The sequence below is a fragment of the Taudactylus pleione genome, unplaced genomic scaffold (assembly GCF_031769625.1).
Source record: "Taudactylus pleione unplaced genomic scaffold, aTauple2 ptg000106l, whole genome shotgun sequence".
Classification (NCBI taxonomy): Eukaryota; Metazoa; Chordata; class Amphibia; order Anura; family Myobatrachidae; genus Taudactylus; species Taudactylus pleione.
In genome coordinates this window covers 1762703-1788202 of record NW_028284508.1, presented here as the reverse complement: position 1 = coordinate 1788202, position 25500 = coordinate 1762703, and the positions used below count along the sequence as shown (strand labels likewise).

General features: G+C 48.5%; 1 protein-coding gene across 1 annotated transcript in view; it reads right to left on the bottom strand.

Annotated features, from left to right (window-relative positions):
- Window positions 1–25500, bottom strand: part of EDC4 (enhancer of mRNA decapping 4) — a 516382-nt gene that overhangs the window by 341261 nt on the left and 149621 nt on the right. Inside the window, exons 8-9 of the mRNA XM_088470908.1 lie at window positions 9667–9776; window positions 4439–4522 (exon numbers count right to left, since the gene is read on the bottom strand). Coding sequence (XP_088327034.1) covers window positions 4439–4522; window positions 9667–9776 — 194 coding nt within the window. The remainder of the gene's footprint in view (window positions 1–4438; window positions 4523–9666; window positions 9777–25500) is intronic.

Below are 25500 nucleotides of genomic sequence, written 5' to 3'. Positions count from 1 at the left end.
ACTTTTTTTTAAAGCACAGCGCGTCCCCCTGCAGAGACAGTCATAGCGCTGTCTGTTAGAGCAGCCAATGAGAGTCAGATAGACTCTCATTGGCTGCTGCTGCGGAAAGCCATGCTGGGATCAAGTGTCTAATCCCAGCATCGGCACAGCGTCCGTGCCCGGCGCTGGGACAGTGTTTGTTACCAGCGCCGGGTATGCCACCGCGGCGGGTACATGGTGAAGGGACCGCCTGGTCCCTTCCACCAGTGGCGGCGGGAGAAGCTTGGTTCCGGGCGCGAGCTGAGCGGAGCTCGCTGCCTGGAAGCCAAGTAGCGGCGGCGGTTGTTTGGCACTGGCTGCGAGCTTTTGGCTCGCGGTCCAGCAGCCAATAGGAGGCAGACGCGACGAGCCAATTGCGGCTCGCTGCGTCATAGCCCCGCCCACTCGCGGTGTCTTGAATAGACGTCGCTGAGCGGGAGCGTTCAGTCCATCAGCGGAGGGGAGGATTGAAGACCTCCCAAAGACAAGAGAAGAGCAGCGCGGCAACAGTTCCGGCAGCCGCGCAAGAGGCCAGAAGACGACGTGATCAAGAAGGAACAGGCGGTGCCGCTAGCCAGGACGGGCCAGCGGCAGAAGACTGAAGCTGAGGACCGAAGAGGACTGCGGGGGAGGAAAGCAAAAGAGCTAACGAAGCTCCCCCCCGCAGTCTCTTCCACCGTACCGGTAGGCGGCCTTGGGCCACCGGTATTTTACTCCTTCCTAGACCACCAGGGTTGTCGGGCACTAGGCCCGTGGGATAAATTCACGCAATAGGTCTGTGGGTCTATAGGCGGGCACAAGGTCCGGGCAACATAGGGGGCATTAGGCCCAATTGAAGGTATATGCCCCCCAAATAGGTGTGTGACTTGGGCATTAGGCCCAGGTCACTAGAGGGCCCACATATTTGCCCTTTAGTGGCCTGGGCCTAATGCCCAGGTTACTCACACCTATTAGGGGGCAGATTCCTTCATTGGACTGCACAGGTGGTCTGACAGGCATACGGGGGGCACTGCACAGGGGGACTGACAGGCATACGGGGGGCACTGCACAGGGGGACTGACAGGCATACGGGGGGCACTGCACAGGGGGACTGACAGGCATACGGGGGGCACTGCACAGGGGGACTGACAGGCATACGGGGGGCACTGCACAGGGGGACTGACAGGCATACGGGGGGCACTGCACAGGGGGACTGACAGGCATACGGGGGGCACTGCACAGGGGGACTGACAGGCATACGGGGGGCACTGCACAGGGGGACTGACAGGCATACGGGGGGCACTGCACAGGGGGACTGACAGGCATACGGGGGGCACTGCACAGGGGGACTGACAGGCATACGGGGGGCACTGCACAGGGGGACTGCTGCTGGGGGCACTGCACAGGGGGACTGCTGCTGGGGGCACTGCACAGGGGGACTGCTGCTGGGGGCACTGCACAGGGGGACTGCTGCTGGGGGCACTGCACAGGGGGACTGCTGCTAGGGGCACTGCACAGGGGGACTGCTGCTGGGGGCACTGCACAGGGGGACTGCTGCTGGGGGCACTGCACAGGGGGACTGCTGCTGGGGGCACTGCACAGGGGGACTGCTGCTGGGGGCACTGCACAGGGGGACTGCTGCTGGGGGCACTGCACAGGGGGACTGCTGCTGGGGGCACTGCACAGGGGGACTGCTGCTGGGGGCACTGCACAGGGGGACTGCTGCTGGGGGCACTGCACAGGGGGACTGCTGCTGGGGGCACTGCACAGGGGGACTGCTGCTGGGGGCACTGCACAGGGGGACTGCTGCTGGGGGCACTGCACAGGGGGACTGCTGCTGGGGGCACTGCACAGGGGGACTGCTGCTGGGGGCACTGCACAGGGGGACTGCTGCTGGGGGCACTGCACAGGGGGACTGCTGCTGGGGGCACTGCACAGGGGGACTGCTGCTGGGGGCACTGCACAGGGGGACTGCTGCTGGGGGCACTGCACAGGGGGACTGCTGCTGGGGGCACTGCACAGGGGGACTGCTGCTGGGGGCACTGCACAGGGGGACTGCTGCTGGGGGCACTGCACAGGGGGACTGCTGCTGGGGGCACTGCACAGGGGGACTGCTGCTGGGGGCACTGCACAGGGGGACTGCTGCTGGGGGCACTGCACAGGGGGACTGCTGCTGGGGGCACTGCACAGGGGGACTGCTGCTGGGGGCACTGCACAGGGGGACTGCTGCTGGGGGCACTGCACAGGGGGACTGCTGCTGGGGGCACTGCACAGGGGGACTGCTGCTGGGGGCACTGCACAGGGGGACTGCTGCTGGGGGCACTGCACAGGGGGACTGCTGCTGAGGGCACTGCACAGGGGGACTGCTGCTGGGGGCACTGCACAGGGGGACTGCTGCTGGGGGCACTGCACAGGGGGACTGCTGCTGGGGGCACTGCACAGCGGGGACTGCTGCTGGGGGCACTGCACAGGTGGACTAAAGGGCATTCATGTGCAGCATAATGTGTAAATGGTATTAACGTGCGGCATAATTTTGTAAGGGGTATTACTGCATGGCATAATGTGTAAAGGCTGGGCTTTGCTGTGTGGCATAATGTGTAAAGGGCATTAATGTGCGAAATAATGTGTAAAGACCGGGCATTTATCCTTTGATAACTATGCCTATTACCTAAAGTGGCTAACCATAATATCACTTTAAAACGGGACACGTGAATTAATTACAAAGGTTCTGTGACTGGCTGACTTCATGCCTAGATTTCACCTGGTTTTAATGAGCCACAGAACCTGTGTAATCCATGAGTGTCCCAGTTTAAAGGGAAGATATGGTAAGCCTACTTATTCACTATGGGTTTTGTGAACAGACAAGTCATTACCTGAAAGATCATGGAGGCATTAAAACATGCATTTAAGGGGCTTGTGGGGATATCTGATGCTGTTGGGGGTATCAGATCTGCATTTTAGGGGCATGTGGAGATGTGTGGTGGCATGTGGGGAGGTCTGAGGCATATGGGGGAGCTCTAAAGCATAAATTATGATGGGACCCAGAAAGGGTCCGGTAGGACCCCATTTTTTAAAAGTGGTGGGTCCCTGGGACCCACAAATTTTGTCGCGCACCGCGATCACTGAATCTCTACTAGAGAGGAAGGGACAGAAATTAGTTTTAATCAAAGTCGCCGATGAACCACAACGGAACTTGCCACAGCCGCTGCATTGTAGCACTTCATATACATATTCAGACTGATTCGCATACAAATGTCACACATTAAATTGATCAGTGTCATCTAGCAAAGAAGTTTGTTGCATCAAGTTGTTTTATTAGTTTGAATAGGATGCACATTTGACCAAATAATAAGCTCAGCGAGTCTCACAGGACCTGGGGTGCCGAGAGGGGCTTTTTGGCTTAAGGCTGGCAATGGTGTATGAGGACACATCTGTACATACAAATCATAGTGTTCCTGCTAGACCGATGAGGGTACGGGCAGGGAGTCTCTGCGCATGCTGGAATTGCGCGTGCTCCCAAAAAAGGGTCAGGAGTGTGACCTTATGACACGCCTTTAAGTTGTCACACTTGGGGGCCTGCCCAGCACTTACGGAAGTGCTGGGCTTCCACCCAAGCTCTCCCCTTGCGGTGAAAAGATGCCGCGCACGGCATGCACTCACCGTGTGGCAAACAGGCACAGCAACTTATCCCACCCATGGGACACTGCGGCACGTGTGTGGGGAAGGCAGAAGGCAGGCTGTTTTAGCAGGGCGTCGTTAAAAGGGCATTTTGCCCCTTCAAAATTATACAGGGCACAGCGCCCTGCTAAAACACCCTAGTGGGAACACTAAAATCGTGTCACTCTAGGTTGCCATACAGGTAATCAATGGTTCATGCCCGACAAAGAATGCTAGTTTGTGCTATCTTAATAAGAGATGAATTTTAGTTTTGTGACTCCTATCAACTATCTAAACTATGTACATTAATTGTCGACTACGCAACCAATGCAATACCACAAATTGTGGGATTTCACATACCACTGAGTTGCTCAGTGGACTACTTTGAAATTTAAATACCTTTATTCTGTAGAGTTGACACAATGCTAATCTGCTATGGGCAATTACGGCTCTGGGAACTTTCATTACAGAAAATATCCCTGCTGAGGGACTTTTACTTGCCTGTTGACCAGTTGAGGTGCTACAAAGTAGATTTTTTTTTTTTTTTTGTGGGAGGGGGCGGGGTAAAATCTTCTGTTTAGCGCTCCTTGTCCACAGCCAGTTTTGTAAGGCCAGAAAACTGGCATATTTAAAATTTTTGCAGTAGAAATTATTTTTAGGATTGCTTGTTTTCCTGGTATCTTGTGTCAAACACATTTAGGTCAACTTGGCATTCATTTTATTTATTCTGCTTTGCTACTCCAAATGCATACAATAAATAACATATTAAAAATAAAAAGCTTACTCTGGATCCTGCTTCTTGTGGTTGTCACAGAACAGTAAACAAGACACTGGTCTTCCATTGTGAGGTTTCCACTCATGGAGACACCTGAACAAAAAGTGCAAAATATAAACAATACATTAAAAAAAAAAACCTTCAAATTGAGGTTTCAAGTAAAGGATGAATTTGGATTGTGTTTTCAAAATTGTATAGCTTAGACAGCTAGAAAGAAACCAATATCTCAATGTGACATTAGGGTGAGGAGCAATAAAGGAAAAGCCAGATGCTTGACACTAGGCAGGTGCAGTGTGCAGGCTCCTAAAGCCAAAAATGACTAGATTTACATAAATATAATTTTTTGGGGACGGTTTATGAACTATGTAGACAAAAAAAGTTATCAGAATTTACACAGGCTTCTCAAGTAAAAAATGACTATATGTAGCATTCCCCACTAGGTTGTTTTAGCAGGGCGCGGCGTCCTGTCCATTTTCACTAAAACAACATAGCGGGTGCCGTCCCCACCGGGTGGGAAAAATTGCGGTGCAGCGATCACCGCTGGTGATCTATTCATAGAGGCATATATAAATCTCAATATCTATTTTGCAGGGAAATCCAACTATATATTAAGCACTAATCTTATCTTGGCTTATGTAGATGCAGTATACATGTCAATCAAATAGATGACACACCAAGACAAATACAAGATATCATAGAGCCGCTGCACATTACCTTTAACATTTCAGTGTTACTGTAGGTTAAGTAGCAACAGATTTTTGATCTACAAGCAGTGTTCTCCCCAGGATGTTTTTTGCGGGTGCACCACCCGGCAAGAAACAGCCTACAACCCAGCACTTTGGAAGCCTGCAAGTGGGGACAGTATGTGGGAGCTGTATAAAAAGGACCAGATCCTAGAGACGAAGCTTTTTCATAATCCGACGATTGGGCCTCTAATAAGAAGAGGAGAATTAATATATAAAATGTTATTTCAAGTTTAAATCATTATCAAGTCAGGGGTTAAAACAGGTTATTATTGCTATTATTAAGGCCCCCACTCAGTTACTTCTTGATTCCTCCCGGCTGGAAACATTTTCCAGGGGAGAACACTGTACAAGATTAGATTTGTTTGACTAAAGTGAACTTACACTGGACTGTGAGATTGATTGCCCCTTGAATTGTAATTTGTGATTTACATAAAACATAGTAAATTGTGGATAATTATTGTGCTCAAAGACATTTTGTGATCAATGACTACAATATAAAATATATATGTCACAATATTAAATGCCACTACTGTCTTTGTAAAATTAGATCCGTTGAGCAATAACAGACATCCACGCGAGCAAAGCTGCGGGTAAACGCTAGTGTATTTTCAAAACTATAAATCAATTAACAAGATGCATTTATCTGCAAAACAAATAGATGTAAAAGTTGCCTAGGAGTAGCCAACAATGATGTGTGAAGGTGTAAAATTTAGGAAAAATTGTGAGAGCTCTTAATTTATTTAACTATTTGGTGACAGACGCAAAGACATGATAATAAACTAGCAATATAAGGTGCAGAGTACCATTGGTAATAATTATTCTTAAATATAATTTAAGGTGTTCAATTAAATGTATTGTCTATCCAACTCATTCACCAGGCCAAAATCAGTAATTAATTTTTAATTTAAAATTGTTACTTATACACGCTTGCACTAATCTACTAGGTTGGTTACAGGGGTTGGGTATGAAATCCCGGCTGTCGGGATGTCACTGGTCAGAATACCCACAGCGGCATCCCGACACCCATAGGATTTAATGGTAAGTATCCCCCCCTAACTCCTACCCTAACCTGCCCCAGTGCCTAACCCTAACCTACCCCCCTAGTGCCTAAGCATAACCTCCCCCTTCCCGCACCCTAAACCTAAGACCCCCTCCTCGGTGCCTAAACCTAATCTCCCCCCCTAGTACCTAAACCTAACTTCCGCCTTCCCACACCCTAATCCTAACCCTCCCCAATGCCTAACCCTCCTCCTAGTGCCTAACCCCGCTACCTAATGCTAACATCCCGATACTAACCTCCGGGATGCCGACGGTCGGGATTTCGGCGCCAGTATTTAGACCATCGGCATCCTGGACGCCGGGATGCCAACTACTTCCCAATTACAGGGTATGTGCTAGACAACAAGCTAACACCTGTGCATGGAAAATTTTGCACAGACTATTTTTTCTTATAACCCTATGGTTACCTGCAATGATTTGTGAGTGTTAACTTTGAATTGTGATATGCAATCACAAAAAAGGATGGCAAACCCTAGCACTGTTTCCGTGTTGACATCTGAGATGCAAATAATGTCCCAAAAAATGCTCAATATGCAATGAAAATGCAAACTACTGCAACAAAAAAATGAAAAAAAAAAAACTAAACTGAAAAATAATAAAACACAGTTGTTAACTGTTAAAAGATTATTCATCATTAACCGTCTCTCTATTATACCACTTCATATACGTTACTGAAAAATCACCTTTATAATCTATGTATGTTACATACATAGATTAGATAGGTGATTTTTCAGTAATGTGATCTCTCTAATTCCACTCATATGTATTTTTGCATCTTTAACCACTAGCCTGGCACGGTCGTATCAGATATGACCACACGAGGCTGGGCTTTCCCTGACGTGGTCGTATCTGATACGACAAGTCAGAAATGCCCACTAGGCGTCTGTGGGAAGCTGCTGCTATGTATCCGGGCCGCCAGCGGGACACCCTCCCGCTGCGGCTCCGGAACTACAGTGATCACTATGTGTGAAGGAGCAGCAGCTGCTGCTATGTATCCGGGCCGCTAGCGGGGGATCAGTATGGCTTACCGCCAGCCGCAAATCCCGGCAACGGCAGCCCGACAGGAGGAAATCCTGATCGTCTAGAAAGGTAAGTATAACTAATCTAATTCCCCCCCTTTAGGGTGCCTAACCCTAACCTCCCCCCAATGCCTAAACCTAACCCCCCTTCCCCGCCGTCTAAACCTAAGTCCCACATGGGGGTGCCTAACCCCAAGTCCCCCCCCCCCGGGAGCCCTAAACCTAACCCTCCGTCCCCCGCGGCTGTAAGCGGCAGGCATCCCTTTGATCGGGATGCCAGGCGCCGGTCTCCCGGAATAGGCAAAATTACAGGCGTCAGGATTTCGACTCCTGTCATTTAACCCTTGCCGGGATTAAGCAGTCGGAAAGCCGGCGGTTGGCATGGTGTCCGCCGGCTTCCCGCTAGCGTGACACCCTCCCGCTACGGCTCCGGAACTACAGCGATCACAGATCACACTAGTGATCACTGTTATGTACAGGAAACAGCAGCCGCAGCTTTGGCTGCTGCTTCCATGTACCCAGGCAGCCCAGCACACTCCATCCGGCCTCAGCTCCTCCTCCTCCCCAATGATGCCTCCTCCTCCCCAATGATGCCCCTTTTTTTAAAAGGGCATATATCCATCATCATCAAATGGAAAGAACATGGTACCACAACACACCTGCCAAGTGAGGGCCACCCACCAAAACTCACAGACCGGGCAAGGAGGGCATTAATCAGAAAGGCAGCACAGAGACCAAAGGTAACCCTGAAGGAGTTGCAGAGTTCCACAGCAGAGACTGGTGTATCTGTGCATGTGACTACAATAAGCCGTACAATCCATAGAGCTGGCCTTTATAGAAGAGTGGCCAGAAAAGAGCCTTTACTTAGTAATAAAAATAAGATGACACGATTTGAGTTTGCCAAAAGGCATGTGGGCGACTCCCCAAAATGTATGGAGGAAGGTGCTCTGATCAGATGAGACTAAAATTTAACCTTTCAGCCACCAAGGAAAACGCTATGTCTGGCGCAAACCCAATATATCCATCACCCCAAAAACACCATCCCCACAGTGAAACATGGTGTGGTAGCATCATGCTGTGGGGATGTTTTTCAGCAGAAGGGACTGGGAAACTGATTTGAGTCGAGGGAAAGATGGATGGTGCTAAATACAGGGATATTCTTGAGCAAAACATTGTTCAGTCTGCCTGTGATTTGACACTGGGACGGTGATTCACCTTCCAGCAGGACAATGACCCAATGCATACTGCTAAAGCAACACTCGAATGGTTTAAGGGGAAACATTTATATGTGTTGGACTGGCCTAGTCAAAGCCCAGATCTCAATCCAATTGAGAATCTATGGTCAGACTTGAAGATTCCTGTTCACAAGCGCAAACAATCCAACATGAAGGAGCTGGAGCAGTTTTGCCTTGAGGAATGGGCAAAAATCCCAGGGGAAAGATGTGGCAAGCTCATAGAGACTTATCCAAAAGCGAATTGCAGCTGTAATTGCCACAAAAGGTGGATCGACAAAGTACTGACTTTAGGGGGGTGAATAGTTATGCACGCTGAAGTTTTCTGTTATGTTGTCCTAAATGTTGTTTGATTGACAATATAAAAAAAAACACAACTTCACAGTTGTAGGCAATGTTCTGTGAATGAAATGATGCACACCTTCAAACAATCCATTTTATTTCCAGGTTGTGAGGCAACAAAACATGATAAATGCAAAGGGGGTTGAATACTTTTGCAAGGTACTGTATATATGTATATATAGATGAAAGTATATAGATGTGTGTGTGTATATATATATATATACATATACACACACACAGTATGTGTGTGTGTAAACTGGAGCAGTATATAATATATATATATATATTCTTTTTTGATATATATCGATAAATATCACAGAGCCTCTGAATAGGGATGGCAACTGGCAATGGATGGTTTGCAAACCATCGATGGTCTGACTGAAAACAAGTGGTTTGCCATTGCTGGTGGCCATCAATGTTGCACCATTGATGGCAAACCTCAATCGATGTTTAGGAAACATCGGCAGTTGTGGTGTACACAGATCTCGACCAATCGCTAAACAATTGATGGCTTCTAACGATGGTTGAACCATCGATGGTACAGCTGTCAATGGCCACCACTACAGTAGAACATTAAAAAATGCTATTTTTATGGTATACGGTGTGCTAAAAAAATATAATTTTTTTTCAAATAAAATAGTGATGGATAAGTTTAAAACTATGTTCTTGACCTAATTCAATCATAAAAGAAACCGACAATTTTGGAGCGTTTCTTGGAAAAATAATTTGTCAGTTAAGTGGTTAAATGCAAATTACATTTTAAAATTGCAGCATTCTAAATACAACTTTATTTCATGCTCCAGTATTAAAGAAAGACATTTACAACAGATAAAAAATACCTTGGTTGATCTTGTCCCTCTATATATATCTGCCAAAACTTCACAAAGCCATCATGACTAGCAGTGGCTAAAACAGTTCCATCAGGGGAAAGAGCGCCCTCACTCAGACGCTGTGGACAAGAGAACACAAAATAAGCTAAAAACAGGTTTAGTTTAATGTGCTGATACATGATGATGATGATTTCTTCCTGAAAACTTGACGTACTTAAAATTTAGCTTTTACTAAACCCAATTGAGCATTTTTTTATTCTAAAATCTAATATTGTGTTTATCAAAATATTTATACTCTCTTAAGAGATAATGATGCATATAAAAATTAAATTTCATTCTTGCTGTGAAATGTGTTATGGAGAGCACATATTATATAAAAACCACTGTAAAATTCCTGACAATTCTTATTTCCCATATGCAACATTAAAAAAAAATGTAATAAAAAAAAAATAGCTAACAAAGAAAAACATTTTGGTAGATAATGTATGAAAAGATTAACCTTTCCTCTATTTTTTGGTTTTTGAAAAAAAAATGTCCACAAAGTACTCAAAAACCATAAATAGTCTGGACTATGGGGGTCATTCAGACCCACTCGCAAGCGGCAGTACGCTCGCAAGTGGGTCGATGTTCCCCACTGCGTATGCGCACGACGGAGGGAGCTCCGTTATGCGCGAGACCCGGACTGCGACAGCCAAGCTGTCGCTCCGGGTCTCGCACCAAAGGGGGCGTGCTGTCAATGGTGACTGACAGCACGCCCCCTTTTGTGGGCGTGTCGGGGGCGTGCCTGCCAGACGGAGGCGTTCCCATGGGAACGCCTACCGTCTGAAGCCGGCCCCACTGACATCACTAGTGATGTCAGCGGGAGTGATTTTGGCGTCCAGGACGACGCTCCATTTTAATGGAGGAGGGCCCTGATTCAGAGCGAGCGTTCTGGTCAGAACGTCCGGCTCTGAATCAGGCCCTCTGGCTTGACTAGCACGTGAGGTTAAATTCTCTACTCGTAGCTCTGTTCATCTACAGTCGTAGTCAGCTAATTTAAGCATTGCAGGGAAGCAAACGCTGAGGACATACATGGTATAAATTAGCAATAGGAGACCTCAAAAGTTAAAGCTAGACAAAAAAAAAAAAAAAAACACCACACACAGCAGAGGTTAAGGAGATCTTCAAAGCAGGAACTGGAAGTCCCATGTCTGCATCTTCATCAAATGAAGCAGCACCACTACTAAAACAGACTAACAAAGCTCTTCCAAATCCAGAAGAAGTCAATTACCAAAGAAAATCACTAAGCCTTAAAAGGAGCAACAACCATGTTCGCAGTTACGCGCTATAGCGAGTTTTTTACACGACAATGACAGCAGGTGGGCTCAAAAAAAACAAAAACTGATGTTATTTAAGTCAATAGATAAATCTAAAGCAAAAAATGAGAAACACCACCATCTAGTGCAGTACTACTATGTCCAAAGCTAAATAAGAGTATTCCGATATAAGATCCCCCAAATATTATATGAGGACGTCTGTCTAAAGCTGCATACACACGTAAAGATTTTCTGTCCAACCATATAACTAGTTGGTTGGTTGGAATTAAAATCTGGTAAGGTATGAAAGCAAATGACAATCAGCAATTTGCTCCCAAACGCCAGAAAATGGACAAAAACTGTTTGAACAAATTATTTAGATCAAACATTTAACAAACTTGTCTAAACGACCATTTTCATCTGTTTTCTGGCAATTAGGAGCAAATTGCTGATCATTTACTTTCATACCTTACCAGATTTTCATACCAACCAATCAACTAGCTGGATGGTTGGACAGAAAATCTTTACGTGTGTATGCACCTTTAGGGGCCATGACAGAAAAGCATTAAGCTTTTTAGTGGACCTATATCCTCCTATATTTGTATAAAATTAAGTACCAGGACTGGTTGTTCAGATAAGCAATATTTTCTATAATTGAATGTATGGGAGTTACCTTATGTCTGGCTAGGCTACATATATTTTTTTCTTATCAAAAGCATAAAATTGTATTGGGATCCACATAATTATGAGCTTGAGGTGATTACTGTCACTCCAAGCCTAGAAGGTGAGCTCCCGAGAAAATCCCTTCTCATAGTCCATCTCGGGGACACTGCATTACTTACATGAGGGTTAAAGTGTGTGGCACCAGGAGGTTGGCACTAAAATAATAAAAACAAAACTCTACCCCTTTAACCCCTCCCACGTCCATCGGATTCTCAGTATGTTCGTCTACAAAGCCATATGGAAAAAGAACATAAAACTATAGACGACCTATGGAATCATGCAATAATAACAAAAACAGCATTCCTAGACAGACTACAAAGCAGGTATTTTACGGTAAGCACAAAATCCAATTTCTTCTTGCATCCATCTGGAGACAATGCCTTACTTACATGTGGGATTTGCCAAAGCAAGCTAACAGGAAGGAGTACTGTCTGTCAAAGCCGCACATAAAACTATACGCCCAAAATTGGTTTCCACTGTAGTAAATGTATAGAAATGGCAAATGCTTTTAAAGGTGTGCATGGTAGTCCAGGTTTCAGCTGTTCCACTGGAGCTCCATGGCAAACCACCCAGGAATCCTTAACAGCACAAGCCTAAAATGAGCCTGAAGAGAAGCCGGAACAGGCATATCCAAGGACAAATAGGCCTTGCAGATGGTAGAGGTACCCACCAAGTAATGGTACTCTTTAATTCCAGCCAACCTCGTTTTGATGCATCAACCAACACGAACAGGGATTCCGTACGCCTAAAAGATGTACAGTCCAGGCAAATCCGCAGAGCACGGGCCACATCCAATGAGAAAGAGCTAGTGGATGAAGAAGCTTGCAGAAAGGCAAGAAGAACAATGTTCCGGTTCCGATGGAACTTAGGCAGAAAATAATTCTGGAAGTAACCGGCTTGTGAGCCTGAATCATGGACCTGGACCACTTCCCAGGAGAACCCCTGAGATCTGGGTTTCAAGAACCATGCCGTCAAAGCCAGCTGAGGCAAACCTGAGAGTAGACATGGCCCTTTACAAAGGAGGTCTGGCAGAAGAGGCAGACAGTAAGTAACCTCTACCAACATACGCTGAAAAAAAGTATACCACTTTTGAAAAGGCTAGACTGGAGCTAAGAGAATGACTGGAAGAGCCTCTGAATGACACTGAAGAACCCTGGGCAGCTTTGACAGAGGTGAAAAAGACCAATGGAGCAGTCATGGTGTCCACAAATGCTGCACAAGGAACCCTTGACCAAGCTCCATACAGAGGAAGCTTCCTGTTCAAGCAGGAGGCCATGAAATCTATGACAGACCTTCCCTACATTGTTCACGATCTCCAGAAACACCTCATGGTGTAGTTCCCATTGTCCGGGATGAACGTTGTGGCGACTTAGAAAATCTGCCTCAAAGTTGTTCACCTCTAAAATGTAGATGGCCAATATGGCAGGAACTCAATGAAGGATATAAGACACTACCATTATGGCCTGATTTCCGCCCTGCCTATTTATGTATGCCACGGCTGTGGCACTGTCTGATAGGAACCAAACATGCTGGCCTTTCACAAATATTGGTGATCACTCAACTCTAGAATGTTGATGGTGAGAGCAGACTCTGTGGTGGACCAAAGACCCCAAAAAGTGCTGGTCCAGACTGACTGCTTCCCAAACCGTCAGACCGGTATCTGTCATGACAAGCACCCAGTTCCAAATCGAAATGGAGAACCCCTGGTCAGATTTGAGGTGTGGAGCCACCACAGTAGTGGCTGGTGTGCCTGGAGAGACAGACTGAAAAGTTGTCTGTCCAGGCGAAAATACTTCCTGAACCAGCAACGTAGAATCTGGTTATGAAGCGTCTGAGCATGAAATCTCCAGAATGGAACTGCCTTGAAAGCAGCTACAATCTTCCCCAGCTGTTGTATAAACCGGAGAAATTACAGTCAAGGCAGCTCCAGAAGGGACCTCACCATGGACTGGAGGTCCTGAATTTTCTGCGAGGGGAGAAAGATCCGTTGATACAGATTGTGGAACCGTAAAACCAAGAACACCATCCTCTGAGAAGAGAGGAGGTCCGGCTTGTCACCAGAAAAAAAATCTTTAGTAAAACCCTAGACCTTGCTGGCGAACAGAAACCAGAACAATATTACAGGAGTCTGAAAGGGAGCATACAGACTCCAGAAGAGACCTCCTTTTGGACAGATCCTGGGAAAGAGAAGTGACAAAATATCATTGTGGTATGGGACCTGCAAATTCCAGAATGTACCCTCTGGACACAATGCTGCTCACCGAAAGATCCAGGGCAGACTGAAGCCAGGTGTCCCGGAAACCTGAGTATGTGGGCCCTTACCAGTATCCTGTGATAAAAATTTGATAAGTTCTGAACCAAAAAGGAACCCCCTTAGAGGGGACCGCCTCCAAAGTACACTTGGAATAGGAATTCAGAGACCCAAGCCAGATCGATGTAGCAGAAACCGCTAATGCGGAAATCCGTGACTGCATGGAGATCACATCCAACAAAGCGTCATCCACTAAAGCTAAATCTTCAGGGATCTGCTCTGCTCAAGTCAATTATTCAAAAGTATCCTCCTCAGACTGAATTCCTGAGACCATATGAGCCTAAGGGAGGCACCCGTAAGGATGAACATGGACTTCAACACAGCCTCGCTTTCCCAATCTGTGTGATCCTTTAAAGGTAACAGATTGCACCATAGGGATTACTGTGGCATTAGCCAACAAGGCAATATGTGCATCCACCCCGGGTAGGACCTCCCAAGGCCTTGTGTCCAAGTCTGCAAAAGGATAAAAAGTACAGACATTTTTTAGGGGTCAGAAATTGTGTGTCTGGCTTGAACCAAGTCTCCTTTGGCATTTCTGGAAAAAAAAAAAAACACACCTGCCTCTTCTTACGTTTAACAAAAGAAGCAGTGATAGACTTCAGTGCCTTGTATCTGTAGGGTCTGGCGTACTACGTCAATTAAATGGCAGACAACTGAACTAGCAGGGGAATCCTCCACCCAACCTAAAATATCTTCCTAATCAGGCTCCACCACTCCCTCATGAGGAGCTTGCAGAGTCAAAATCAACAGGAAAACTTAATGGGGACTGTAAGGCCCGCTTTTTGCTAGCCTTGTCCCCCAGCAGATGCTGCCATCTTATTAATAGATGCAGCCATCTCCGACAGACACTTCCCCATACTATGGGCCCATGGTGGCTCATCTGAAGATCAGATAGGGGTTGAGGGACTAACTGTGCACAAGGAAGTGTGTCACTCAACATGTCCGCGGATCCTCCAGGCTGCTCGGCCATGGTGTTGCATGCTGCACAGAGTACCTGGTTCCGTGCAACCCTTGGGCAACTTCTTTCGGCAAGTAGAACATGAACAATACAAAGCAGAGCTGCGCTTAATTTTGGAAGCTTTTTCTGGTTTCCCTGAAATGTTATTCTATTATAGATATAATACAGGAAAACAAACCACCTGCCTAAATCCTGACCCAGGAATAGTGCAGGAGGCTATCTGTTAACAATTACAGCCTGCCTAAATCCTTAATATCAGGAATACTGCATAATACTGTCTAGCTGGCAGCTCAGTAGGCACCTAACGTAAGAAGTGCATCATACATTAAATTGAGCAACTCCACGTAAAGACAATATGCATAAGTAAAAACAAGCTAGTGTCACAGAAATCCTGGTTGAGTGCACAATGGTTAATTCCACAAAAGTGCCTTATTTCTGCCACTGTATGCAGCATGTCCCACAGACTGCTGAGCCAGTCTGCTTTGCTAGAAAATGGCGCTGGAGAGACTCCTGTGAGCCCGCCAAGGAGGATTGGGAGTTGAGCTAGCTGCAGTGCAGCATAAAAGGCAGGGTCTGAACGGCGATTTCACACCGCCAAAGGCCACATCCCAAGCAAAAAATAAACCCAAAACAACAGAGTAGCGTCGGCAGAAGCCACAGTGAGCTAGCGGAAGCGGCAGGAACACCCAGTCAGGAACCTGTGGTGCCGTATGCCAGGTCAGACAATGAAAGGGTTGCAGCCCAGCAAGACCAGGGTAGCCTGTGACTGCTCTTACCCAACCCAGTGCCTTCTCAGTAATGTGTCTGGGCATGGTAGAACCCCTACACCAGCACAGCTGATTCAGTGGTCCGACAGAGAAAGTAGTCAGAGCAGGACTAGAGCTCACACTAGCCTTCTAAAACTAACACGCTCTGCCACCTTACAGGGAGTGAAGCGCTTCTGTAAAAACAGAAAATAAATAAATTCTAGGTACAAGCTAAAGCCGCGTAACCACTACGCGATATCACTGTGCGATTGTACGATTAAGACATCGTCTCCTCCCGATTTGCAAGAGACATAACCCCTTTAGCACTCACTAGAAGTTATGCCCTCCTTTAAGATTACCGCTGTTTGTCACTGTATCGCTCTCGTCATCTTTAGTTGGCAAGTGCGATACAGTCCCAATTGCCTGCATTGAGGACAGGGCAGCAGCCTTTCTGGCTTTAGCGAAGCCTTCCAGGTTTTGCAAGGTCCCCGCTATGTGAAAGCAGTCGCTAGCAGCGATAGGCTGCCAGTAACAGAGCAGAAGATGCCGCTGATGAGGCATATATTGTCTGCAGTATGTTGATTCAGAATAATTTGCATTAGCTCTCTGCAAATAATCAAATACTTTGTCTAGCTCAGGAGTCTCAAACCCGTGGAGCTGTTCCCCGTTGCCTGCCGACCGGGGCACCTGTGGACTGATCCCCATGGACCAGGTTGGGGGTGGGGGGGGGGGATTGGTGGCGGGGATGCTGGCGCTGAAGGGGTTAACCAAAGTCTCTGCTGCTAGGAAGGAGGCGGGGAGAGGCTCTGATGTGTCCTCCGTGTCAGCAGCACATGCGTCTCCATCAGTGCAGAGTGCAGCCATCCAGCAAGCTCCATTGTTGGACAGCGCAGCCACTTATCGCGGTTCTCCCACTTGACCGCACTAATCACGGAAGCCAGATACATCCTTATGGCCAGCAACCTCCAGCAGGCACTTCTCATAGAAACAACCTGTCCTACAAGCATACACATGCTGGAGTGTATACAGTGAGTCTTTATTAGTTATTTGTTCTACTGTTGTACTGACAAACATACTATTGTAAAAAGGTAAACAGACCAAGTTTTGTTCATTATTATAATAAAATTATCTTCTGAAGTCTTCATTATGGCCTTATGAGTCTGGAAAAGGTCTTAGAATCCTTCTAAAATTTAGAGTCTAAATATCACAGTATAGCTTAGTGGCCCTCGTTGAATTTTTTAATGTGGCCCACATGGTCTTAAAGGTTGAAAACCCCTGGTCTAGCTGTATCACTATTTTCATCTTAACTTCAGGCACTTTGGGATTAGAGGAGACTTCTATAATGCATTAGAAGGCTTTACCCTACACCTTCAGCTACTATTTGTAATACCGAGTTCTCATTAGAGGTAGTTAATAAAGAATATTACAAGGTACGGTTGACACAAATACCCAATAAATTTTAGCACTCAGCATTAAACAACTGGTTGTTTTGGCAACACATGTCAAGGACATTATGGCAGGCACTAAGGCAGTGTATTTCCCAAACTGGGGGCCGGGGCACAATGGTGTGCTGCAGGGCATTTGCAGGGGGTGCCATGGGTTGGTGGTCCAGGATCAAATAAAATTATATATGGTCAATGTGATTGGCAGCCACCAGCACTGGTTTTGCCTATCATAATATACGGTTGTGAACTAAAAGAAGCACAACCCTGACCTCCACCACATAACTGAACCTAAGCATGACAGATAAACACAAATTAGTTAATAATCCTTGCCATGTGGTGCCGTAAAGAAATTCTGATAGTCTAGAGCGCCTTGATTCAAAAAAAGTTTGGGAACTACTGCACTAAAGGTGCATATCCATTTGACGACTGTGAAACGAGTGCACGATTACGGCATTGTAATCGTGCAGTCGTTTTTCTGTGATGTCTACACTGAACATTCAGTCATTCAGTGTAGGCACATCAATCATCCCCGAACATGGGCAACCTGACGTCGTAGTCAGGTTGACCAGCATGTTCGGGCAATGATAGATGTCAAAAACGACCAGTGGGTGCGCAAATCACTGGTCATTTTTAACATTAAAGTGCCCGATTTGCAAGTGATTGAATGATAACGAATGTCGTTATCGTTCAATCGCCTGCTAAAATCGGGTAGTGGATACGCACCTATAGAAATAAGAATTGGCATACAGCTGATACTAAACTTATGGTTGTTAATATCACAGCCTCACTACTAAACATTTATTTACAGGATTTCTGCTCAGACTCAGAATTTACCCTAAATAAGAGGCATTACCAATTAAACCAGTTATACATTAAGTCACAACTGGATACTAGGGTGAAAAAAATATGAGATATGGTAAGAACTTACCCTTGTTATCTCTATTTCTACAAAGTCCATAGGGTTCCACAGGATACCTTGGGGTATAGGTGTGACGTCAGTCGCAGGGCACCAAAGAGTTAAGCTTTCAGCCTCCCAGGATGCACTAGGTCCCCCTCCTATACCCCGCCCCCGGGCCAAGGCACCTCAGTTAGTTACCAAGCCATAGGCCGGAGGAGGAGAAGGAAGAGAGAGAACAAAGATCTGGACACATACAAGAATCACATTCTCACCAGAGGGAGACGGAAAACCGGTGACCAGAGCAAAGCCCATCTGCAGCACAGGTGCGACAGGGCGGGAGTCCTGTGGAACCCTATGGACTTTGTAGAAATAGAGATAACAAGGGTAAGTTCTTACCATATCTCATATTTTCTACTTCAGGGTCCATAGGGTATCCACAGGATACCTTGGGGATGTCCCAAAGCAGTATCCTTTAAGGGTGGGGACGCTCCTGTGCAGAAAGGAGAATCCGCCGCCCGAAGGAAGCATCCTGAGAGGCGAAGGTGTCAAACCTGTAATACCTCACGAAGGTATGGACAGAAGACCACGTAGCAGCCTTGCAGATCTGAACTGCCGAGGCACCACGTCGAGCTGCCCACGAAGGACCCACAGACCTAGTGGAATGAGCCTTCAGAGAAGGAGGGACCGGTAGGCCTTCATGAAGATAAGCTTCAGAAATAGCCATACGGATCCAGGCTGCCAAAGTTTGCTTTGAAGCAGGCCAACCCTTTTTACGGAAGCCATAGAGGACAAACAAAGCGTCCGACTTCCTAAACGAAGAAGTGCGGTCAACATAAGTCCTTAAGGCCCGCACAACATCCAAAGAGGCCTCACCCACGGAAAGACCCGGTGAGTTAAAGGCCGGAACAACTATTTCCTCGTTAACATGAAACTGGGAAACAACTTTGGGAAGAAACTCGGGCCGAGTGCGGAGCACTGCCCTGTTCCCATAAAAAACCAAGAAAGGGGGTCTACAAGAAAGAGCCCCTAACTCAGAAACACGTCTGGCCGAAGCAATGGCCAGAAGGAAAACAGTCTTCGCTGTTAGCCATTTAAGATCCACTGAGCCCAGTGGTTCAAACGGCGGTCCTTGGAGAGCCCTCAGGACCACAGCCAAATCCCAAGGCGCCACAGGTGGAACAAAGGGCGGCTGAATGCGGAGAACACCCTGCATAAAGGTGCGCACATCCGGGATTGTAGCAATCCTACGGTGAAACCAGACAGATAGGGCCGAAACCTGTACCTTCAAAGAAGCAAGGCGAAGCCCATGATCTAGTCCCGCTTGCAGGAAGGCGAGAATCCGAGACAGACGAAACTCCCGCGGTGCATAACCTCTCGGTCGACACCACTGGAAGAACGTATGCCACACGCGATGGTATATCCTCGCGGAAGACGGTTTCCGAGCTCGTAACATGGTACGCACCACAGAGCTGGAAAACCCCCGGGACCTCAGCATGGCCGTCTCAACAGCCACGCCGTCAAAGACAGCCGAGTCAGGTCCGGGTGAAGGCAAGGACCCTGAGACAGAAGGTCCGGTCGTAGCGGCAACCGCAGAGGACTGTCCACGGACAGACCCTGAAGGTCTGAGAACCAGTGCCGTCTGGGCCACGCGGGAGCTATCAACAGGAGCGTCCCTCCTTCCTGTTTGAATTTCCGGATTACCCGTGGAAGAAGGGAGACCGGAGGGAACAGGTATGCGAACCGGAACGTCCACCGGACGGACAGAGCATCCACCAGAGACGCCCCTTCGTCTCTTGTGCGAGACCCGTACACCGGCAACTTGTTGTTGTGCCGGGACGCCATGAGGTCGATTTCTGGAAGACCCCACCTGTCCACCAGTAGTTGAAAAACGTCCGGGTGCAGGGACCATTCCCCCGGATGAACGTCCTGGCGACTTAGAAAGTCCGCCTCCCAATTTAGCACTCCCGGGATGAAGACCGCTGATATGGCCGGAAGATTGCGCTCCGCCCAAACCAGGATCCGAGAGACCTCTACGAGAGCCGCCCGACTGCGAGTTCCTCCTTGCCTGTTTATGTAGGCCACGGTGGTAGCGTTGTCCGACTGGACCTGCACCGGGCGACCCTGGAGAAACCGCTGTGCCTGCTGGAGAGCATTGAAGACTGCACGGAGTTCCAAGATATTTATTGGAAGCTCCGCTTCTGTCGGCGTCCACCTGCCCTGGAACAAGTGTGGACCCGAAACTGCTCCCCAGCCCCGAAGACTGGCGTCCGTTGTCAACAGGACCCAATTTGGAACCCAGAACGGACGTCCCTTGTTGAGGTGGGTCGTCTGTAACCACCACGCAAGGGACAGGCGAACCTCCTGGGTGAGCACAATCGTCTGGGACTTCAGAGACTGAGTCAGCCCGTTCCACTTGGACAGGATCAGGTGCTGCAGAGGTCTGGAGTGAAACTGGGCGTATTCCACCATGACGAACACCGACACCATGGAGCCCAGTAACCTCATCGCCGAGTGTAAGGACACCCGGCGGCTGTGCAGGCAACTGCGCACCCTTGACTGTAAAGCAGAGATCTTGTCCTCCGTCACGAAGATCCTTTGCTGTCCCGAGTCCAATAAGGCTCCAAGATGCAGAATCCTCCGAGACGGGATTAGAGTGGACTTCTGCCAGTTGATTAGCCAGCCGTGCCGTTGCAGCATGGTCAGGTCCAAGTGGCGTAACAGGAGCTCTGGAGATCCTGCCACCAATAACAGGTCGTCCAAATACGGCAACATGCGGACTCCCTGCAGCCGCAGAGAAGCCGCCATGACCGCCATCACCTTGGTGAAAACACGTGGTGCTGTTGCCAGGCCAAAAGGTAACGCCCGAAACTGGAAGTGGTCGCTGCGGATTGCAAACCTGAGGAACAGTTGATGGCGCAAAAGAATAGGGACATGCAGGTAAGCGTCCTGTATGTCCAATGACACCAAGTAGTCCCCAGGTTCCAGCGCCAGAATGATGGACCGTAGGGTCTCCATCCGAAACTTCGGGACCCGCAAAGACTTGTTGAGTGCTTTGAGGTTGAGAATCGGACGATATGACCCATTGGGTTTCTGTACCAAAAATAGATTTGAATAGAAACCCTGGCCCCTCTGGGAGAATGGAACAGCCACTATAACTCCAGCCTGGAGCATAGTGTGCAATACCTTCCGCAGCTCCGTAGCCTTGTTCCGGTCTGATGGGAGACCCGTGGTGAAGAAGCGAGCCGGGGGTCTGTGCCGGAAGGAGAGGGCGTATCCGTGGGAAACCACCTCCAGAACCCAAGTGTCTGTCGTAGTGGTCGACCAACACTGGGCGAACTGTAGCAGGCGGCCTCCCTCCCTGGGATCCCCCAAAGGGAGGCCCGGACCGTCAGGCCGCAGGCTTGTCATCTGGCTTGGGGGCCGGATGTCTGGTACTCCATGCCTGCTTCCGGGGCTTGACCGATTTCTTAGGGCCAGCCTGTCGAGGAAACGACTGTGGTTTGGGCCTGCCCTGGGCCCTAGATGACCGAAAGGACGATGGTCCCGAACCAGAAGGAGCAGCGGCCGACGGGAGACAAGCAGATTTGGCTGCCGCCAGCGTGGCCACAATCTTATCCAGATCCGGACCGAAGAGAACTTCTCCGGTAAACGGCAACGCTTCCAGACCTTTCTTGGAATCTGCGTCCGCCTTCCAGGATCGCAGCCACAAGGTGCGACGAGCAGCTACCGCTGCTGAAGAAATTCTAGACACCAGAGTACTAATGTCTAGAGCCGCCTCGTTGATGTAGGTGGCCGAATCACGGAGATTGCCAATCAACTCCGCCTGTTCGGCCGGACAGTCGGATTCAAAAGAAGCCTCTAATGAATCCGCCCAGCGCTCCATCGCTCTGGCAACCCAGCAAATGGCCATAGCCGGCCGTGCTGCCCCCCCTGCAAGGGAATAAGCGGACTTCAGACAGATTTCTACCTTGCGGTCCGTAGCATCCTTAAGGGAGGACATGGATGGCATCGGCAATGTGGCACTACGGACAAGACGGGTCACGTGAGAATCCACCTGTGGAGGGGATTCCCACTTAGCAAAATAATTATCCGCGAACGGATAAGCCACCGCCAGGCGTCTCTGCGGCTGGTATCTTTTGCCAGGTTGTTTCCACGCCTCCTCTAAATGGTCCACCAACTGACCCGAAAGAGGAAAGACTGTGGCATCGCCCTTCACATCTTTGAAAAAGGCATACTTAGATTTAGCCGCTGGGGGAACTTCGTCCTCAATCACCAAGGCTGGGCGGACCGCCCGGATAAGTCCAGGAATATATACTTTGGACTTAGCATCAGCGTCCTTAGTATGGAGAGGTTCCTGATCGTAAGGATCCAGAATCTCCCCATCATCAGACGTCCCTTCGTCATCCTCATAAGGAGCGGACAGAGACGCCACCGGCCTTTTATGAGGCTGCATCACAGACTCCCCTTGCAACACATCCGACAAGTGCTGTACAGAACTCGTCAGGGAGTTAACCCACGCTGGCTCCTGAGAACCCGGGAGCGGGGAAATAGGGAGACTGTGGGGTACCACCAATTGTCGTGGGAACCCCTGCATGGGTGACGACACCACAGACTGCTGGGACAAACCCATCGGAGTAAACGCGGGCTGCGGAGCTAACTGGCCCACTAAAGCTGTTAACGCCTGAGCGAAACAAGCCCAGGGCGGCTCCTGTACCGGTGCTGTAACCGTAATAGGCCGCGCCATGGACAAACACTGCCGGCAAAGGCCCTCCGCGCTACCCTCCCCCTCCGCTAACGGTACTTTGCACGTGGTACACTGTAGCCGGAGGGGAAAATCACTTTCAGACATGATGGCACCACGTATGTGACCTCTCTCACCAATTAAGTATTAAATAGGCGAGAGACCACCCTGCAGCACCGCACCGCAAGGGCTTTAGCAGAAGAACAGGGACAGTAATAAAGCTGACAGTTTAGAGAAGAAAAGTTACAGGCAGCGCTAGCACAGTCACATACAATGCAGAGAAATAACAATTCCTGCACTAACAGCGCTGATTACTCAACTACACAGACACAGGGCCTGGTAGGACACAGCGCTGCATACACAGACCTGAGCCACAGCGGAGGAGAGGTATGCGGGGGGACCCAGACCACGATGCTTCCGTTCAGCGCTTCCAGCAGCGTTCACCATGCGTTCTGGAGAAGATGGCCGCCGAGGAGCAGAGAGGAGGCTGGCCTGGGGGAGGAGCGCTGCCACAGGACCAGTCGGCAGCATGCAGAGAGGGCTGTGTGCAGCGGGGGAGGCGCCGGCTGTGAGACAGGGAAGGCGCGCTCCCCTGGCATGCATTTAAACCCTGGGACGCCGCAGCGCTACCGCTCTGCTGCGGTCCGCTGTCCCAGGGGGTAGTGGAAGCGCAGGTTGGTCGCCTGGCTCCACGCTGCAGCCAGTCCCCAGGGAGCCCCCTGCCTGGGGACTTAGGACCATGTGATCAGCGGGGACCCACCGCGGGACCCCGCTGCTTACCTCTGTCCCCCTTGAATCCGGCCATGGTCCGGAGCATCTGGGGTCACCGCTAGCTGTGACCCCAGACGCCCACCAGCATCCCCGGATCAGTACCGGCGTTCTGGTACCAGCGGGGTGTAGGGAAGACAGCATGGACGTCAGGACTGACTGTCCATGCTGTTCATCCAGATGTGCAGCCACAGCTGCATGAAGAAAAAGCTTCAGGGGCTCTTCTAGCCCCCACTCCAACAGGTGCACCCGACTCCGGCCGGGCACCAAACTAAACTGAGGTGCCTTGGCCCGGGGGCGGGGTATAGGAGGGGGACCTAGTGCATCCTGGGAGGCTGAAAGCTTAACTCTTTGGTGCCCTGCGACTGACGTCACACCTATACCCCAAGGTATCCTGTGGATACCCTATGGACCCTGAAGTAGAAATATAGTTTCAAGCTAAATGTGTTTAAAACCCTGCAATATGTTCTTGAGCAACAAATCATATAACTATTGGGCCTACCAATGCACATAAAATTATGATGTTACCATGTATCCTATACTTATTCAGAGCTCACCAGATGTCCATTTCGCTACATTGCAAAATCAAATAACTACTTTCATATGGCTATGAAAATAGTTCTGAATACCATTGTAGCACACTCTAGTTATATACTGACCTCTTATTATAAAACGTATATGTTGGCCCAACTCATATGGGCATATCTAATTAGGTACAGTATTTACCACGTGGAGAAAAGCTATGGGGTATTAGCAGATAATTGAATCGCCATGGGCGCTACTTGGATATGCCTCATACCATGTTCTGCAGAACCCTATACCATCTGCTGCAAAGTAATATGAAATTAAATTGACTGCACACAAGTCAATAGCGGTGATGTATGGCCATCTCCTAACCACATTTAATACAGGTATAAGTTTATTTCCAGTACCAGCCTCACATTGATTATCTGTGATATTGGGCAACATTACTCATTAACTACAGCAGGTTTTCTAGCCCTAAACTCTATAAAAAAAAAAAAATAAATAATAAAAAAAAATGCCTGACAATGGAGAAATTCTCATCTCCTCCACCGCCGCTAATACCCGTCCCGCAACCCCAGAGGCAGGAGAAGAGAATGGCTGACCCCAATATGGCCCCGGAAAGCCTCGATTACTCCGGTGGCAAAGAAAGCTGATCCCATACAGGTGCGTAATGCCTCAGATACTTCCATCCCATATGAAGATGAAGTGGAGGCCTTAAAGAACACCATGGCCCCCATTCTGACGCAGGTAGTATCTATTACACAGCAGCTTCAATGTCTCTCTCAACGAGTTTCTGAAGCTGCACAAATGTTTTGACACCTTTCAGGATGTGACAGCTAAAACACACTGTACACAATTTAGAAAAAGATTATCACTTGTGCAATAAACTTGCCGATTAACAAAATCGTTCTCGTAGGATCAATATCAGCCTAATTGTTGCTCCTGAATCTGTGAAGGGCCCTGAATTAGCACAGTCCGAGTGCCAAGACCTACAGTAGAGATTGAAAGAGTGTAGAGTGTTGGGAAAGCAGCCTCCTCACCTACATCCCGACCAAGAGTGACATTATTTAGATGTCTTATCCCCATAAAATGGCTTTCCAGAATGCCTCTAGGAAGATACAATCGCTCACCTGGGAAGGCTCTGAGCACTACATATTTCATGACTTTTCGGTGGAATTGACCGCGTAAGGCCTTTGCACCTATACAGTCAGGTGCATAAATATTGGGACATTGACAGAATTTTCATATTTTGGCCTCTATTCACCACCACAATGGCTTTGAAATGAAACAAACAAGATGTGCTTTAACTGCAGACTTTCAGATTTAATTTGACAGTAATTACATCCAAATCAGGAGAACGGTGTAGGAATTACAACGGTTTCTATATGTGCCTCACACTTTTTAAGGGGCCAAAAGTAATGGGACAAACTAAA